Source organism: Rhinolophus sinicus, chromosome 17 (genome assembly GCF_057876585.1).
Source record: "Rhinolophus sinicus isolate RSI-liver-muscle chromosome 17, RSI-T2T, whole genome shotgun sequence".
Taxonomy (NCBI): Eukaryota; Metazoa; Chordata; class Mammalia; order Chiroptera; family Rhinolophidae; genus Rhinolophus; species Rhinolophus sinicus.
The window spans coordinates 101,110,257-101,128,369 of NC_142517.1; the positions used below are offsets into that span (position 1 = coordinate 101,110,257).

General features: G+C 41.0%; 1 protein-coding gene across 1 annotated transcript in view; it reads left to right on the forward strand.

The window, feature by feature from the left end:
- Positions 1-18,113, forward strand: part of WWTR1 (WW domain containing transcription regulator 1) — a 132,607-nt gene that overhangs the window by 105,105 nt on the left and 9,389 nt on the right. The window contains exon 4 of the mRNA XM_019748839.3: positions 4,676-4,878. Coding sequence (XP_019604398.1) covers positions 4,676-4,878 — 203 coding nt within the window. The remainder of the gene's footprint in view (positions 1-4,675; positions 4,879-18,113) is intronic.

Below are 18,113 nucleotides of genomic sequence, written 5' to 3' on the forward strand. Positions count from 1 at the left end.
TTCTCAGTGTTCTCTTTTATATTGAATAATAGCAATGTTTCTGGTCACATATTTGCAGACCATGGTTATATTAATTTCTAAGCACAGAACAGAAAGCCAGTTATTGGAGGAAAAATGAAAGAAAAAGGAAAAGGAGATGAAAACAATGAAAAGGATAAATGTGGATTTAAATTTAAATTCTGACCTTCTTGGAAGGAAAAAAAAAAGGATGTCTCTGCTTTAGACTTGATGCATTCCTGCTTCAGTGGAGACATCTTCTGTTTGGGTTATTCCTTTGTGTGAGGACTGGCAGAAGTCTGGAACCGACGAGGTCTTTAGCCCTAATGAGGCATTGAGTGGCAATCTGCCTGTTAAGGGTTGGCCTCAGATACTGCATTTGGGATACTCTGCCCTTTTTTTTTTTAACTGAGCTATTGCTATCTCCCTAAAATGTTCTGGAACATTATCCCAAGTAGATTTTATTCGTTGCAAATTTTGAGATGTTTTGCCTTCCCGTGCCCTCCTGTGGGCCTCCCCTCTGTTTATGTCTGTCTCGGGACTCCTCTGCCCCCATTGACTCTGAGCAGCTAACAAAAGCAGTGGTTCTTATGAACCTCAACCATCAGTGATGTTCATGAGTTCCAGTCTCATAGAAGTTTGACTAATAGTTCACAATGAAATGACGACAGGTAGCAGAGCGGCCGGTTGAATTATGGGCACCTAGATTGAGTGAGGACACCTGGTTTCTAGACCTCTGACCATTTTATGACCTTGACGAAATTCACTCTTTCTCTGAGTATTGGTTTCTTCACCTCCACGAGGAGTTGCACCAGGTGGGCGCTAAGCTTTGACGATCTTGAGTCTAAGTTTTATTGGTTGTGTTTCAAATAATTTTGAGGTTACCTCCTTTCACTCCACCAAGAAAATATTGAATTTAATGCATACAAGACCATGCTTTACTTTATATTTTTGACTTTTATATTTTGTTGATGTTTTACCTAAGACTAAATACGCATTGGTAAACTTCAAACAGTATGGAAGAGGAAAAGGAAGGTCTCCTCCCATCCCTGACATTCAGTTTCCTCTCCAGAGGCACCACTGTTACTAGTTTCTTGTGTTTCCTTTTAGGGAGATTTGCTGTGTGTATAATATGCCCCCCTTTCTAAATACAGAGAGTAGAATGCTCATACGGTTTCCCCCAAAATAAGACCTAGCCGGACATCAGCTCTAATGCATCTTTTGGAACAAAAATTAATATAAGACCCGGTCTTATTTTAATATAAGACCTGTTATAATATAATTATAGTATAACAATATAATATAATATGATATAATATAATATAATAATGGGTCTAATATGATATAATAGTCTTATATTAATTTTTGCTCCAAAGGAAGCATTAGAGCTGATGGTCCCGGCTTGGTCTTACTTTTGGGGAAACACAGTACATATAGTTCTGTCCCTTGGATTTTTCCCCTCTGAACGATGTTTCTTAGAGATTGTTCCATATAAGTACCTACAGAGCTCCCTCATTCTTCGCAATAGTTGATGTAGGGTTCCTCAGAGTGAATGGCTCAGAATCTCCCATTGGTAACATCATGTTTAGTCTCCTGCTATTATAGACTGTACTGCCGTGAATATCGTCATACAAACTTCTGTGTTTTTGTGTGTGCCTTACTTTGAAAACAAAGCCATTACCTATGTTCCACTGTTTTTCAGTCTCTACAGTTAATGACTGGAGATGTTCAGTCTGAATGGTCAAATCTAAATTAAGTGGAAGAAAGCAGCGTCTCCCCCATTGCTCCCTATGGACATCTCCGTAAGGGCTGGTGTTTGGAAGACTAGCAAGGGTGTGGTTTGGGAAGAGCTCTTCGCCAAGGCTTAAACTCCCCCAGATAAGTACACAGACATCAGTAGAATCTGCCGAGAGTATCTGGTTGCTGTGTGGAATTGAGTAACAGAGTCTGCTGTCAGTAAACCTGGTGCAGGGTTTTGTACACTGACACGGCAGTCTTTCCAAGTCACTGAAGATGGTGTTGCTGCAAGTTATTTGTCACGTCAGTAAGGTACCAGACCTGAGTCAGTTTTTAAAATATTTCAAAGTATCGGAGTTATAATAATTAGTGTAGAGTCAATAACCTCTGAACTGCCAACAAAAAATCTAACCTTTTCAAACCTCTTTTTCCTAACCTGAGGATTTCTGATATTGGAAGTAACTCAATTTACACATTTCTCTTAGATGCAATTGGCATCTTTTTGTCTATTGTATATTATATCAGAAAAATAGGAGCGTAATTTTTCACAAGGTTCAGAAACGACTGTGCCTGGAAGTAATCACCATTTTTCCATCCACGCTTCCTCCCCTTGGCCTGAGAGAGGTCTAATGAATAAACTCTTCTGCGTATCTGGACTTTGTCTCGCCTGAATCTGTACTTAAGCACACTTTTTCCCTGTGACACAGTGTCTGCACGATCCCTGACCTCCTACTCAATCCTTCAAATAGAGATTGTAATTATGCTCTAACAAGCTATAGAAATGAAACAACCCATTTCAGGTATTTTGGCATCAGTCACGACTTCTTGTTTTCTGTTCTGTTCTCAAGCTGAGAACATAAGAAATGCCCAGGTGGTTTCATTCAGTCATCACATCATTTACTGAGCCTTTCTCTGTGCCAGGGCTGGTGCCAGGAGGTGAGAATTCTTTGTGGTGGGCTTAATACAGGAAGGGAAACCTCAACTGTTTAGGCAGAATACTTCCAAGTATTCTGACCTTCCCTTTCGGTAGCTTGGGATTGAGCAGAGAACTGTCAATCTATCCAAACCCTCCCTGAACCCTTCCTGTTAGTTACCTGGAGAGCCTTTGGGCCCAGGGCCCGGTTCTGATGACCTACTGTCTTAGTGGTACTTCCTTGCAATTGAAGGCAAACTGAGGGTTGCTCTCAGTTTAAGCAGTTGTTCCTGTTCTTCAGTCTAAGGTGAGGCAGAGGGCAGCCAAGGACGGTTGAAAGAGCAGGGGGTCTCAGGAGGCCTCCACTTTGTCATGGTTCTACCTGCCACTAAGCAGAGTACATCCCTTCACCTCTTTGGGTTTCAGTGTCTCTTCCATAAAATGAAGGGATAGACTAGATAATCTCCAAGGTCCCTTACAAAGCCTAACATTCTAGCATTCCACAGCCACACGGAACAGCCCACCTCATTTCTTACACATTTCTTCCAACAGCCTGTTCGTTCCTGTGAGGGCAGGAGCTGTTTATCCACTACAAGCCCAGGGCCTAGTACACAGTGGGAATGCAATAAAGATTTGAGTGAATGTATAAATGCATTTTTTAAAAAAAGAATGTTTCTACCCACCTCTTCCCTGAGCTGGAGGAAGTTCCTGCCATAGAATTGTTCCTTAAGGAAATAAATGGAAATAAATTCTTCTATAGAAAATCTTCATTATTGGTACTATCTTTGAAGTGTGTGTGTGAGTGTCGTCTACACATACATTTATTGCATAATCGATTAGGCTACTTTAAAATTCATATAAGCAAATTGAGTTATAAAACACGTTTCCACATAATGTTCATAGCAAAGTAAAGATCTGAAATATTTGGATTTTCAGTAAAATATGCCAATAATTTTATCTTTGGAAGGTAGTGATACCAAATATAGTAAAAATGGATTTTTTTTCTCAGAAATGGAGAAAATATATACAATTATAAGTTGTTCCCTTTGGCTCTGCCCTAGGAACAAACAGAGTGAAAAACATGGTTTTCATTATTACATGATATTGCCAAGGCAGAAGTTAAGCAAATTTGATGGGTAAACAGTTTTGAGGAAAACTAGCACTTTTTAAAATGCATTTTTGTGTGAGAATACTAATTATAGAATTTATTAGAGAATTTTTCAATTCTTTTCTAAAGTGAAATACTATATACTAACATTTAAAATGTTGGTAAATGCAGATAAATGGAAAATCTTTAAAAAGTTTAAAACACTTTTAGTGCATTTATCCAATCTCAAACATGGTTGACATTTTTAGTAATTTTTTTCTCACTAGTTTTTCTCTTTGCAATAATGGAAACATTTTTTTTCTCAATCAAGTATTTGTTCCTGAGCTTACCTCATGCTTCTTTGGGGCACGCTTTTTAAACAGATCTTTAGCAGGATCCTGCTTTTTTAACAGATCTTTAGCGGGGTATATAGTTTCTAATCAAGGTGCTGTGTTTTACATGATTCTTGTCAATTCACTCATTCATCCCAAATATTATTGTGCATGCAGCATGTCTCATTGATTGCATGCTTCCTTAGCTCTGCCATAAACGTACAGGTTGTCTGAGAGAGTGCACACACACCCAGGTGTCCTGGTGAAGCGATCTCATATGTTGTGGTGACCTTTGTGGAATTTACTTTTGAACTCCACGTTTCTTTGAAAGGCTTAAAATGTACCCTAGACACAGGGAAGGTATGAAATAAGATTTGTAACAGGGCACCAAAGGCGAGACTAAATGAGTCAGGAACAGGGCCAGTATCTGAGTCTCCATGAATTGAATGTAGGTAATAATTACTTAAACAGTAATGATTAACAGGAAAGTACTTTGGAAGGAATCTCAGGAATCTATACTCCAAAGCACAATGCATTCTGATGGTCTCTTTTTGATAAGGTGTTGTAGGCCCTTGTCATTAATCTCCCGTGTGTTCTTCCCGCCTGTAGTGATGAATCACCAACACCAGCAGCAGATGGCACCCAGTACCCTGAGCCCTCAGAACCACCCAGCTCAGAACCCACCAGCAGGGCTCATGACTGTGCCTAATGCGCTGACCACTCAGCAGCAGCAGCAGCAGAAACTTCGGCTTCAGAGGATCCAGATGGAGAGAGAGAGGATTAGAATGCGCCAAGAGGAGCTCATGAGGCAGGTACGGTCTTCCGGGATCCCGGTGGGGGTTCGTGCTTGTTGGTGCCAAAGCTACTGGGTAGGTTGCTGCTGACCACCAGGGTCAATCTTTCTCTAAGAAGCATGAAAAGCCCCAAACCTCATGAGTAGAATCCAGTTTCTTCTCCCATCATCTGCCTGCACTGCCGTCAGGGCCGCCCTTACAGTACAAGTACTAGCTACACTAGCTTGGCTGCCTTTGGCCTCCACTGCGAGTCTTTAGAAGGAGAGGAAAAATATGTTCCAGTTGTCTGTTGCTGTGTAACAAACTATCCCAACATTTAGTGGCTTAAAACAATAACCATTTTATGTGATCACACTGTTTTGTGGGTCAGGAATTTAGGCAGGGCTCAGCTGGACTGTTCTTCTGCTCTCTGTGGTATTGCCTGAGCTCACTTGTGGAGTTCGGCTGGTGGGCAGGCTGGGCTGGAGGGTCCCAGATGGCTGTACTCAAGTGTGTGGCACCATGGTGAGGATTGCTGGAAGAATGGGCTTAGCTGGGACCAAAACCTGGAGCATCTACATATGGCATTTCTAGCATGACAATCTCAGAGGAGTTAGTGGGGCATATTGCGTAGCAGCCTGGGTCTCCCCGAGAGAATGTTTTAAGAGACAGGGAATGGAAGCTGCCAGTGTCTTGGAAACTGTCACAGAGTCACTTCTGCCATATTCTCTTGGTCAAAGCAGTCACCGAGCACCCCACATTAGAGCACATAGCAGAGGGGATGTTCCATGGAAGAAATGACAAAGAATCTATAAACAGCTTTGATCCGCCATAGAGCATGAGAAAAAGGGAAAACTGAGTGAGAACGAGAAAGGAAAATGGTTTGCATATGGACTCTGATAGAGTGGTCTGCACAGCTGCTAGGCATTGATCAGGCATCTTTGTGCCTACTGCCTTCATTCATTTGTTCAATCAGTCCGTCAACAGAGTGTCACTGTGTTCTCAGTGGGTCAGGCTCAGTACTATACCTCAGAAACTGAGTGAAGAGAATCTCTGAAGGAACCCAAAGTTTTTTCCCTGCTTCAGGGGGTTGGTTTATGCAAGAGCAGAATTCTTTCTTCTGAGTTGCTAAACTAACGTAGCACAAGTTTTTGGGTCTCATAAATTTTGCTGGCTACATTTTGGGGAGGAAAACTTCAGTTTATTGTTCTGATTCTTGGGACTTTGCTTTATGACTCACATGAAGCAAGATGCATGGGTAGCTTCCTTCCACTAGTTGTTAAGGAAGTAAGTTAATTTTAACTGTTCCAGAGAGTTTTCTTACAGGGGGCTGGGGGTGTAAGGGTAAACACTGATGATACTTTAAAAATATATACATTGACTTCTATAAATGAATAATGTGTTTCTCATTAAATAAATTCTAAGATATAAAGTATCTATGCTGTGTGAAGCTTAAAAATCATGGTGAATTAAAATAATCCCTTAGACGTAGTCTTTGAAAATGAGAGGAATGAATGTAAATTGTGCTTTGTTATTCACTTGAACTATCCTCTAAATTTGAGGGATACAACTTTACAATATAGCTACAGTTGTGCCTTTTACCCTGAGGATTTATGTCTGAACTCTCATGGTTATTTCAGGGTAGCAGTTGTTTATACTGTTTTTAGATAAACAGTATCATATTTCTCAGCAGGAAATTATTGTATTATTGTTTTCTGTCTTTGGATAATAATTCCATTTGTAATAATTTTCTATTTGATAATATAAAATGAACCAAACAATACTATAGTAGCATTTATAAGTTTTCTCTTAGTTTTATATTTAAATGAACTTTAGTGAGTTTTTTCTTGTTCTAAGCCATGACCATTCTGCAGACAGGAATGGTCCTCTCAGTTTCCACCTCTTTCTGTGTTTCTTTCTCTTGCCCCACCTCCTTCTTTCCCACAGAAAGTATTTCTGAAAACGGGTGGGGAAAAGTGCCCCAAATTGTTTCCTCTGTTCCAACCATAGGTGCCTTTGAACTAGAATGTAGTATTGATGGTTCATATTACAGAAATGCCAGACAAGTTCCCTAAATGCTGATCCTCTAGTTCCCTAGAGGCTGTGGAATTGGGTGCATTTTGCTGCCTCATGGTATGTAATTCCACTGTGTAGGACAGTGGGAAGAAAAGCTGTCCAAATTTGTTCACAGTGGCTCACATAGTTTAGCTTTGACAGTGTGTGTGTGTGTGTGTGTGTGTGTGTGTGTGTGTGTGTGTGTGTGTGTAGTTAGGAGGGGCATAAGCAGGTGAAATAGATGGTGGATATCATGTTATTTTTATTATGGAATATAGGAAAAAGGTCTGAAAAGACTTTTTAATTGTGGAAGATTTTGTTCCCCATCCAGAAGCAGCCTGCTCCTCGGTGTCAGAGATATTATTTAAGTCCATACAACAAACGGTGTGGGAGTGTTCTATGATAGTTTTCTGGGGCATTTGCCAAGATGCCTGATTGGTCAGGCATGGATTATGTCTGTCATCTTGTTTCTTTTGGTGATTTTCTGCCTCACCGTTTGCACTTAAGTTGGGGCAGGGGCAGGGAAACGGATTGGCAGTAAAAGTGATATTTGGCTCACCTGTTAGCTACCTTCCAGCATCTGGTAGAAATGTATAGGGATGGAGGCAATTGATGGTCCTGATGAGGTCTGAAGATTGTTTGTAGACTTCCGTATGTTCATTCTGACCCTCTCCTATGTCCTCGGTTGTCAACAACTGTCCGAATATCCTTGGCTCACTGAGCAGTAATTCCCGTGGCTCTCCTCTTGGCCTGCAGGAGGGCTCTAGGTGTATAGCCTGTCTCCGCAGGGTCCTCGCCCTGCAGGCAGGCCTCCACCTACCTGCAGTGCGATCGAGGGAGAATTTCCAGGAGAGCGGCCGCATCCTATGTTTATGCCTTATCTCTGTAGTAGGAAGGGAGGTGGGTAAATTTAGTAAGTTGATGAATTTATCCCCTAATTCTTGGGAAATCATCAGTACTCTATGTTTTTATCATTCTTAAATATATGATAAATGGGAAAGCTCCTTATGAATTATGTGCTACAGATATTGTTTCGTTTCTCCTTCTCCTCCTCCTCTTTCTTCCTTCTTCCTTCTTCCACGCCGCTAACCCATCAGCTGATACTGTGCCATGGAGAAAACCATTCCTCGGTCCTTGTTAAACAATCTGAAGTATTCCTCATAATGCCAAGGGCTCCAATGGTAACTCATTGTCACTGAAATCATGTCAGGATATTAACAAAATGAATTTGAGGAACGTCCGACTATAGGTCTAAAGCGAACCTCCATTATTTCATGATAGAAGAATGTTTTTTTCATTCCTTCCTTTATCTCCTCATTCCTTTATTCACCCAATATTTATGTAGTGGAATGGAAGATAACAAAAAGATAAATGGGACATGGCTGCCCTCAGGTAACTTATATTTTAACAAAGGAGACAAAATGATTAAATCGAATCCAAAATGCTGGCCAGACGGGTGAATTCAAACCATTCCCGACTTCATGGGGTCCAGGCGGCTGCCATGTTTGACTTTCGTTACTGGAGTGGGGACCAGCTACAGCAGAGCACAGAGTTCTATGAAAGTGAGAATAAGATGCTTCGTCTCCTCTTCCTCTCCCTCCTTCTCCGTTTTCCTTCTCCTTCTCCTTTCAGTGGCCCTTCAGACCAACAAGTTGTCTGAAGCTACAGAATTAGCATCAAAGAGCCCATGAGGTTTAGTGTCTCCCCCAATTGGGAATCTTCTGAAGCAGGAGATTTTCATTATAAATGGTCCCTACAGTATAGCGTTGGCTGCTGTAGAAACCGTTGAACTACTTGTATCTGATAATTGGTGAATTATCTCAGAATGTGGCAGGTGCTCCAAGTGGAGGGGTGCCACAAGTGCACGAGTGGGGTCCCAGCCAAGTCTGGAGTACACTGCCTTATTAAGAAAGTGGATCTTCCCCTGCTTTCAGCAGGCATCTGTCACAGACATTGTGGAGAGTGAACTTTCATGAAAGACCTTCTCCATTGTCCATGATAATGAGAGTTCTATTTTTGCGAAGTTTCCCAAAAGGCTGTGAGGCTGCTTCGGGTGATCAGAGAAATGGCAACCCTGAAAAAACAAAGCAATCTCAGTTGAAGCTGTGCTTCCTGATATCTTTATATTTTTAGGAAAGAAATTAGAATTCAGTTTGTAGAGGTTTTCTTTTTCCTTTTTTAAAAAGTAGAACAATAAGGTTTTTAACTTTTAAAAATATAATTTAGGGGTTATTTTTTTGCCCTGATTGAGACAAAAGAAAGCATTTTGCTAAGTGAAAGAAGCCAGACCACAAAAAGCTACATACTGTATGATTCCATTTATATGACATTCTGGAAAAGGCAAAACTATAAGTACAGAGAACAGGTGAGTGTTTGCCAGGGTTGGGGTGAGCGAGGAGGGTCTGACTAAAAGGGGCTGCGCTAGGGAATTTGGGGGTAATGGCACAGTTCTATATCTTGGTTTCGGTGGCTGTTTCATAACAATGTATTTGTCAGAACTGTGTATACATAAAAATAATAACAAAGACAAAACACATTCCTTACAGAAAATATTTAAGATACTCAAAAACCAAGGAAGAACATAATAATCACTCGTCTTCTTTTTAGCAGCGATGATGATGATTTCTTTCCAGTCTTTTTCTGTATCTGTGTATGTATTTTGTGTTTTACAACAAAATTAGTAGCATATCAGACTACTCTTTCGTTATCTCTTCTTAATATATTGGGAAGTCATTTCTTTATGCTGTATTGTGGGAGCTGTGCTGTCAGTTTGGTTGGATCTGTCCTAAGCTGCCTGGAATCCTTCCTACAACAGGGCTAGACAGAAATTTTAAAATACCACGAGCCACACATGCCCACAATGACTGTAGAATATTCTGCTGTTACAGCTTAACAGTCAACAGAGTATTTGCTCAATATCATAAAGGGCATGTTTGCAACTTTACCCAATGAAATGGAAAATTTTAGTAACTAGTGAGAAATTGAGAAACAGGCTTCTCAGTCCCTGTTTACATATCTGAAAGAACAATTTCTTGACATGAAAACAGACTCATGGCTTTATCTGAGGAGAGTGTTGCTTTTCGTGTGTATTATTCATTTAAATATGAAGCTGGGGGGGGCCTCTGCCTCTGAGATTTTAACCTTGAGGACTCCCCGTTAGTGCTCAGGGCCTGGGAGACGCCTACGTGGAGAAGCTGTCAAGCCCCCGTGTCCCTTCTCAGGGGCTGCGTTGTTGAGAAACCGTTCATTGTTCCCAAGCACATGTCAGCACTGTTTTTACCCCCATCCTTTCCTTAATTGGGTCTCAGTGGTCAGGAGAACGAAGCTTGTCAAACAAAAATGCTGACTAAGCCTGGCCTCTGGTTGCCAGGCCAACAGGGACCTGGACAGAGGGTTTGGGCTTCGGCTGCAGAATTTTTTTGGCAGGTCTCACAGATTTCTTCTGGGCTTGAGAGCCACTCCTGGGTCCTGCTGGCCAGCTGGCCGGCTTCTCACAACCATTCCTGACCAAGGGCTCTGGGGAGGGACACGCCCGGCTGTGAGCAGCTCTGGTCTGGGGGAAGGTTCTGAGGTCTGTTTTTTGTCATATGAATAATAGCTTACAGAGGTTAAAAGTGTCATATCCTAGCAGATCCTGAAACATAAATGGTGGCTATTTCGTAAAGTCTTTTCTTCAGAACAGAAGCTATAATTTAACTTTTAGAAAAGGATTTCATAGAATTAGGTCTCAGGGTTGACTGCAACATGAGAGACCGTGGTGAACCGATATATAAACCCCTCTCGAACTGCCTGGCTTTTTAAGTTCATTCATTCACTGTTCAGCACATGTTCCAGACGCTAAATGCAGAGCCATGAACAGACTGACTGTCCCTTCCTTCACAGAGCTGCCATTCTGGCTTCCGTCAAATATTGTATTTGCCTGCAAGTCCCCGAAATAATCATTTTCTAAAATGTCCTGGTGTTCTCATGTTGTGGAGGAATAATGTCAATTCAAGTCTTTTTAAAAGGACCCCTTTGAAAATATTATAAAGTGAACACATTTTAAATGGAGGTTCACCAAGTTTGCACAGAGGAAAGGCAGCTTCTCATTTCTGGTCTTAATAAGATCACCAAGGTATGAAGAAATATTCCATTTGAAAATCCATTCAGCTATTGTTTTTTAAGTGAAGAGAGTGTCATGGAAGTTATGCTGTGACTATAGTACACTATCTAAATTGTAATATTTTCCTTAATGTGGTTCTAAGGGACAGCAGAGATTATGGAATAATACAGCATCGCTATACACATCCTGGATTAAAAGAGCAGCCAACAGGTTGTGGATAATAATTACAGACTCAACCAATGTCTTCCCAAACGTGTTCGAGTTCCAACCGTTCTTTCATAGCGACAGTCTGGCATGGCAGCTGAGCATGTGTGATGAAGTATTTCAAAAAGGGAGGCTCCAGGAAATGTGACAATGAATTTCTAGAATCCTTTGGCACAGAGTTAAAAAGAAATTTACATCAGGATTTTTTTCCCCCCTATAAAGGAGGTAAATAATTCAGCTTTCTGCCTCTGAAGTTCCTCAGGGTTTTGGCAGAGAGAACAGTTTCTCTGCACCAGAAGAGAACTATTTTAATGTTAGGATTTCAAAATATTGTCTTTATGTTATTTTTTTCATTTGTTTCTCCTCACCCCACCCTTTGTAATTAAAACAATTCAATCTTCCATTTTTGTAGAATCCCTGGCCACACACACTTGTATCAAGCAGGGCACCCTCAGAAGAGGTTATTGTCATTCGTTTCCCTTTGAAGTACATTCCAGTGAGGGCAGGAGCTGGCTAGCAGAGGCTCCCCCTTCGCCAAGGACTGTTGGGGCTGCAGGATGCTTTCAACTGCTGTTTACTTTCTCACCTCCTCTGTTGATTTATTCCTCGGGCACGCTGCAGGCCAGTGGGGAGCTGGAAGGAAAGGAGCTTTGAGGTTTGCTTCCAGGGACACCTTCAACTTATAAATCAGCATTTTCATATCCCTCACCCCTCCAGCTATTTTACACGCCACCCTCTTCCCCAGCTGCTACGAGAGGGTGTTTTTTAATCCACATATAATTATTCATTTCAGGGAACTAGATGGATGACCACAAGCTTCGCCACAAACTTCGAAAAAGATTCTCAAGCCCTCATTTTGGAGCAATCTTTCCACACTCAGCTTGGATCTAGAGAAAAAATAAGTTGTGGTGGAAGAGAGCAGGGGTGGGGTTACTAGGGGCAGCTTTCCAGATCTTTCTGAAACTGGCCTTTAAAACCTGAACTTATAACTTTGCTTGATGTGCTGTAAACTCCCAGGATACTAACTCCACCCATATACGTTGAAAAGGATCACAGAGTACATGCCCTTCAATCTCTTTCTAATTCAGGACAGTTAACTCTGTTCAGGAAAGTTAAACAGGTTAGTTTCATTAAATCCTCCTCTAAACTGTCTGAAGGAAGGAGGAGGGTTGGTATTTCCATTTCAGAGCTGGGTAAACCGGCTCAGAGAAATGAAGCAACATGCCCAAGTTCCACAGCCCATAGGGGAAAGGGCTCAAAACGTGAAGTCTGCCAACCTCAACCCTCGGCTTTCCTCCCTCTGCCATATTGTCTGTGTGGTGGCTGGGAGAACAGACTCTGGAGCTAGATCTTGGGAAAGTTGCTGAATTTCTCAATGCCTCAGTTTCCTCATCTGTAAAATGGAAACAGTTGGACTGTCATGAAGATGAAATGAAATAGTGTATTGAAGTGCTTAGAACAGCGCTTCACATGTAGTAAGCAATATGCAAATATTAGCCAATATCTCTGACTCCTAAAACATTTTCCACTATTGGTAGTTCATTCTATTGACTGCCTCACTTTGCCAGGTTCTTTATAAATATATTTTTAATCTTTATAACAGCCCAGCGAAATGAGTCAGATGAACAAACTGTCAAGAAAGGTGAGGAATTTAGTCCAAGAGGGACTAGCTAGGGAGCAGCTGAGCTGGGATTTGAACTCCAATCTTTCTGATTCCAAGGATACTTTTGTTTCTATGCCAAGTGCTGGACATATGTAATTGCATTCAACCTTTAACACCTGCTTGGGAATTCCGGGGGTCAGTACCGGAGAGAGCTGAGAAGAGCCAGCTTCACTGTGAACGGACTACTAAATAGAAAACTCTTCATCATATTGACCTCCAACCTGGGAAGAAGGGATTTTCCTTCTTTCGTGTGATAGTCCATTAATAGCTTGAGAGCCAAGGTGTGCCCCCAAGTCTCTCTTGTTAAACAAGTCCCCTGCTTCTTCAAAGGACATTTCACCCAGACCCCGCCCATCCTGATTTTTATCCTCTGGTCACTTTTTGTAAAGACCTCAGCAAAGTGTAGAGCAGAGACCTGGATGGACGCAGCCTTACCTATGGAGGCTGACTTGGAGTTGGGAAGGTTGGTTGCACTATCTAGAGATATCCTGCTAGTTGAGATGGAGAGGAGGTTTGGAGCATGGGGCTATCGGAGGGATGGAACCCAAGCTTGGCCCTTGTCCATCATTATTTGTTATAGTCTGTCCCCTCCCCCCCCCCCCCCCCCCGCCAGATCTCCCCCTGTACATTCCTTCATGAGGTAGGGCACGGTCTGTGTGGCCCATTGCTGTATTCCTGCTGCTGAGAACAGTATCTGGCACCTGGTAGTCTCCATAGTATCTAAAAAAATTCAATAAATGAAGGGATTGTTGTGGGGTCTGAAGAAGTCAGTTGACTTGGATTTTGAGCCGGGATAGGTGGTGCTGGCACTAAGAGAAAGCTTGAAGTTAGTAGGAAGAGCTGCTTTGGGCCAGATGAGGAGTATTTTGGGAGATGTGGGGTTTCAGACCCCAGCTTGATGTGTTTATTTAGGAGTTCAGGACTGGGAGGGGGGGAAGCTAGTGGCTTGCTGTGGTCAGGGAAGGTATCCGGACAAAGGTGGTGGATGAGATCGGCTAGACGAAGAGAAACCCAAAGTACTAAGGAGTCTAGGATGCTGAAGACTTGTTTGGGAGGGCAGGGTGGGTGGGGGTGGAGCGGACACTGGGACGGGATCTGTGAAGAGACCCATTGAACTAGAGTGGAAGTGGGAGATGAGAGACAGACCAGTGGTCTTGGATGGCCCTCCAGCTTAGCATTTGTTGTCCTGCATCAACTAGAGAGAGCTGGGGACAGAGCACAGGGTTAGGGCAGCTGCACTGTCAGCTTTCTGAGTCCTGTCTTAGACCAGACTTGGCCAACTGTCTCCATTTCCACGTCAATTCACTTAGTCCAGTGCCCTCATCTTCTATCTTTGCTTCAGCTGTTTTAGTTCTAACAGTCTTGCCTGCTTCTTGGTCAAACTAAAGTCAGGTGTTTGTCTTTCATTTCTGCCCATTGTAAGGGCAGTGGGTGTCACGTAGCAGCCAAAATTTAATTTTATACCAAATTTAGTGTTTTTTTGTTGTTCGTTTTTTTAATTTTTTATTCTCTCTTGTTTGGGTAGGGATATGTTAGTGAGATTTGTTCTTTTCTTTCTAAACCTTGGATTTTGTGCTCCTTTTTTTTCTCTTTGAATTCATGAGCAGAAAAAGGAAAATGGTTTCATTCAAAGAAAAGGCTAGACTTTAAAAAACTCTAAAGATGGAATATATATTATAAAATATAATTAAGTGAACTGAAACTGCTCACCATTCTCCATTTATATTAAAAACTAATTTTATGTTACACAAGAAGGTTTATGAACGTCTCCTTATTAAAAATATGTTTTTGTAGCCTTGCTGACTCATCATGAAGAATTTCACACTTTAGTTTAATCCTTGCAAGGTCAAAGTTGACCAGGAACAAGGGTCAAAACCACTCAAAATGGGTTAGTCCCAGGCAATAGTGTGTTTTAAGATTGCTTATTTTTGTTTTTGCTTTTGTTTTTGGAATACAGAACATGCGATAAAAATAGTAATAATAATAATATTTAATTAACATTTGTGAAGTGTTCTAAGCACCTTATATGTTTCACCTCACTTTGTCATCACATCAGCCCTATTGAGTAGAAGCTGTTATCCTCACTGTACAAATGAGGAACACAGAGGTAAATAACTGTCTGGCAGATGGCAGGACCATGGTTCAGATCCAAGCATCTGGCCGTGGAATCCCTGCTCCTGACCATTCTGCCCTCCTGCTCATCCTCTGTGTTAGGAGCAGGCAAGGGTTCAGTGGGATCCTTACATGAGGATGGAGGTTGCACCAGGCTAGTTGGGATTATAGTAGTATAGGCTGCTATTTCATTCATATTTATGGTTGGAGATGAGAATTGAATGTTCCTAGTTTACGTTTTCTTTTAGTACTAATCACAATTTAAAATATTTCCATTTGAATTCCAATAATGTTTGTCATTTATTCATTGAACAAATATTTATCGAGCACCTACTATGTGCCTAGCTGCTATAGGCAGTGGGGACATAGGACTGAACATGACAAATAAGATCCCTTCCCTCATGGAGCTTACATTCCAGTGGAAAAGACAAACAACAAATACATAAGTTCCTATGAAGACAATTTAATGCGATCTTTAAAGAGATGTCATTTGTAGGAAACAGACATTAAGTGAGGGAGTGAACTTTGGGAAGATCTGGGAGCATGTTACAAGCAGAGGGAACAGTTGGTGCTGATGTGGGAAGTGGGAGGACCAGTGGGAAGGGGGTGAGTGAAGGGAGCGTGTCAGAGACAGGAGGAGAAGTGGCCAGGGCTGTCACGCAGGGTTTGGGCCGCCATGTAGGTAGGTTTACAACAGGGGGCCAACTGCTGCTGCAAACTGCCCGTTGGCTGCTGAGTGGAATGACTTGTGACCCAAGAATAATCTTGGAGAAAGTGTTGCCCTCTATAATAACTTTCTAACTCAGACTAGCCTAATTTATATTTCAAGGTTATTATTCAGGTGCATTCAACAGTCTTTCTGTATTCTCTCATTTGTTAGTCATTCGAAGATGGAAAATGAGACTGTGAGCCCCCTACAGACAGAACGTAGCATTGCGCTTTGGATGACAGGGTCAAGTCTTCCACGTAGAGAAACAGCATCAATGCTGAAGAATGGAACTTTGGTTATCCTTAATTTAAAATAGAGGAAACAGATGTGAAATGACACAGGGAAACGTTTTCCCCAATATAGTATAGATTCTTTCAGCTTTGATTATAAACATAGTCCCTTTGAACTTTATATATTTAGCCACATACTAGCATTCTTTTAAAAATCTATATTGTATTGAAATATACCAGGAGTAATTTAAATGAAGAGGAAAGTTAGAGCTATATTTTTATATCTATTTGTTCTTATAATTTAAACATTTTATTTTCATATTAAAGTCATTACAGATGACAATTCATATACATTATGTATAGTGTATGTATTTTCTTATTCCCTGAAATTCCAGAAATGATTTTTATATTTAAATACAGGCCACCTAGAAATTGCAAATTCAACCAATATTCTTAAGACATATGGTGATAAGATTTTGTCAAATAAGAAATGCAGCTGTCTCTTCAACTTGTATGTTTAAAGGGTATCAGTTTAGGGGTAAACCCCACATTTATTCATAATGTTTGGAGAATGGAATATTCTAGTTAAAGGTGATTTTTTTGGGTAATGAAGGTTATTACCCAAAGGATCTTTGCATTTACAGTTTATAAAGAACTAGAAATTGTGTCGTTAACTTGGTGATATCATAGTGTCATTCAGACTGGTTCGAGTGTATGAGTCTGCTTGAGGGGTTGGTGAGCTCTGGCTCCTCACACAGGGTCAGTCCCTGCTCTTCTGTATGAGGCCTTCGGGTAAGCTACGGCTGGGTAATAAGATTTCTAATGCATACTGCCTGCCATGTAAAAACAACTATAAGAAAATAATTCCATTTTTCTAGGTTTATTCAGAAGGTACTTCCAAGATTTAAATTATGGACTGAAATTATCTTTAAAAAAATCTCTATTTTTTTGTTTGTTTTTTTATGGATTAACTGAATAAAATGTATGTTAGTTAAGTGTTCTGACTATTTGCAATTTGGATGAGCAGAAGTGAACCAGGAGCCCTTTCTAGCCAGGGTATTTATTTCAGTATAAGTTAACAATGCAATTGCTTATCAGTCAGGTCTCTCACAGTTTATGAGTCATGCTACCGTAACTCCTAGTAACAGTGCAATGAACTCTAGTAACCGAAAGTTTTTACAACCATGACTTCACTAGACTTGTCTAGACAGCAGTTACTCTCTAAATTCATAGCATGTTAGGGCTGGAACAGATCTAACAAAGATATTGTAGCTTAGATGGCCTAAATATTCTGTTTGTCATGGTAGCCATGGTTTTGAGGTTTGAGGGATGGTCAGATCAATGACTTCAGTCTGGGAAGTGGGCAACTAGTAGGCATAACTATGGGAAGGACCTAACTTTGGTTTTGGATGCAAGTATAAACAGAGAAGTATTCTTCTCTGGAAATAGCAGCAAATTTGAAAGAAATCTGATATCTGGTCATGTTTGTCAAAATGGGAGAGACTCCATGGAGGTTATACCTAGAGAAAGTAATTGCAGTCACATCCGTAACCTTCAGATTGACTCTCCTTGGCAAAATCATGCTAGCTTAAAAAAATAATGCTAGCGTTCTAATTTTTGCTAATGAAATCCAGATGCTCTCAAACAGTTAATTGTCAGTGAGATTTGGATCCGATCTGCATGGTTCCCCAACCTTCAAGCCATTTTAGTCAGGTCAGCAAAATAATTAGTCAAAGAGAAAAACTGATCGACTAACAAACTTTTTAACTGGTTGTTTTGCTCTTCTGGCTATTGACATAAAACTGCCAGATGTGATTTAATGTAGAGCCCAAACTCTGTAATCCCACCGCTTTACCGGTCACTAAGTGGCAAAGACCAGAATGGACGTGCTAGTCCAGAGGAGTCAGTCCAGTTGCTTTCATTGACTTAGAATTGGTCTGAGCACCTGGGATAAAAATAGCCTTGTCTCTGTGAGAGGGTCTTGAGAAGACTTTATAAAATTTGGGTATTTAAACAATTGGATGGATGGAAGAGTTGCTTTGTAAGTGCCCTGAGGGCAAATATTATTTTGCTGAGCTTCTCATTAACTTTGTGAATGTGAGAAAGTGACTTATGCCTGTGAGACTTTCTTCAGAGAAAGGACACTAATGATTTCCTGATGATTTTGACTTATTAGAGTGCTTTGTATTTGGTGAAAAG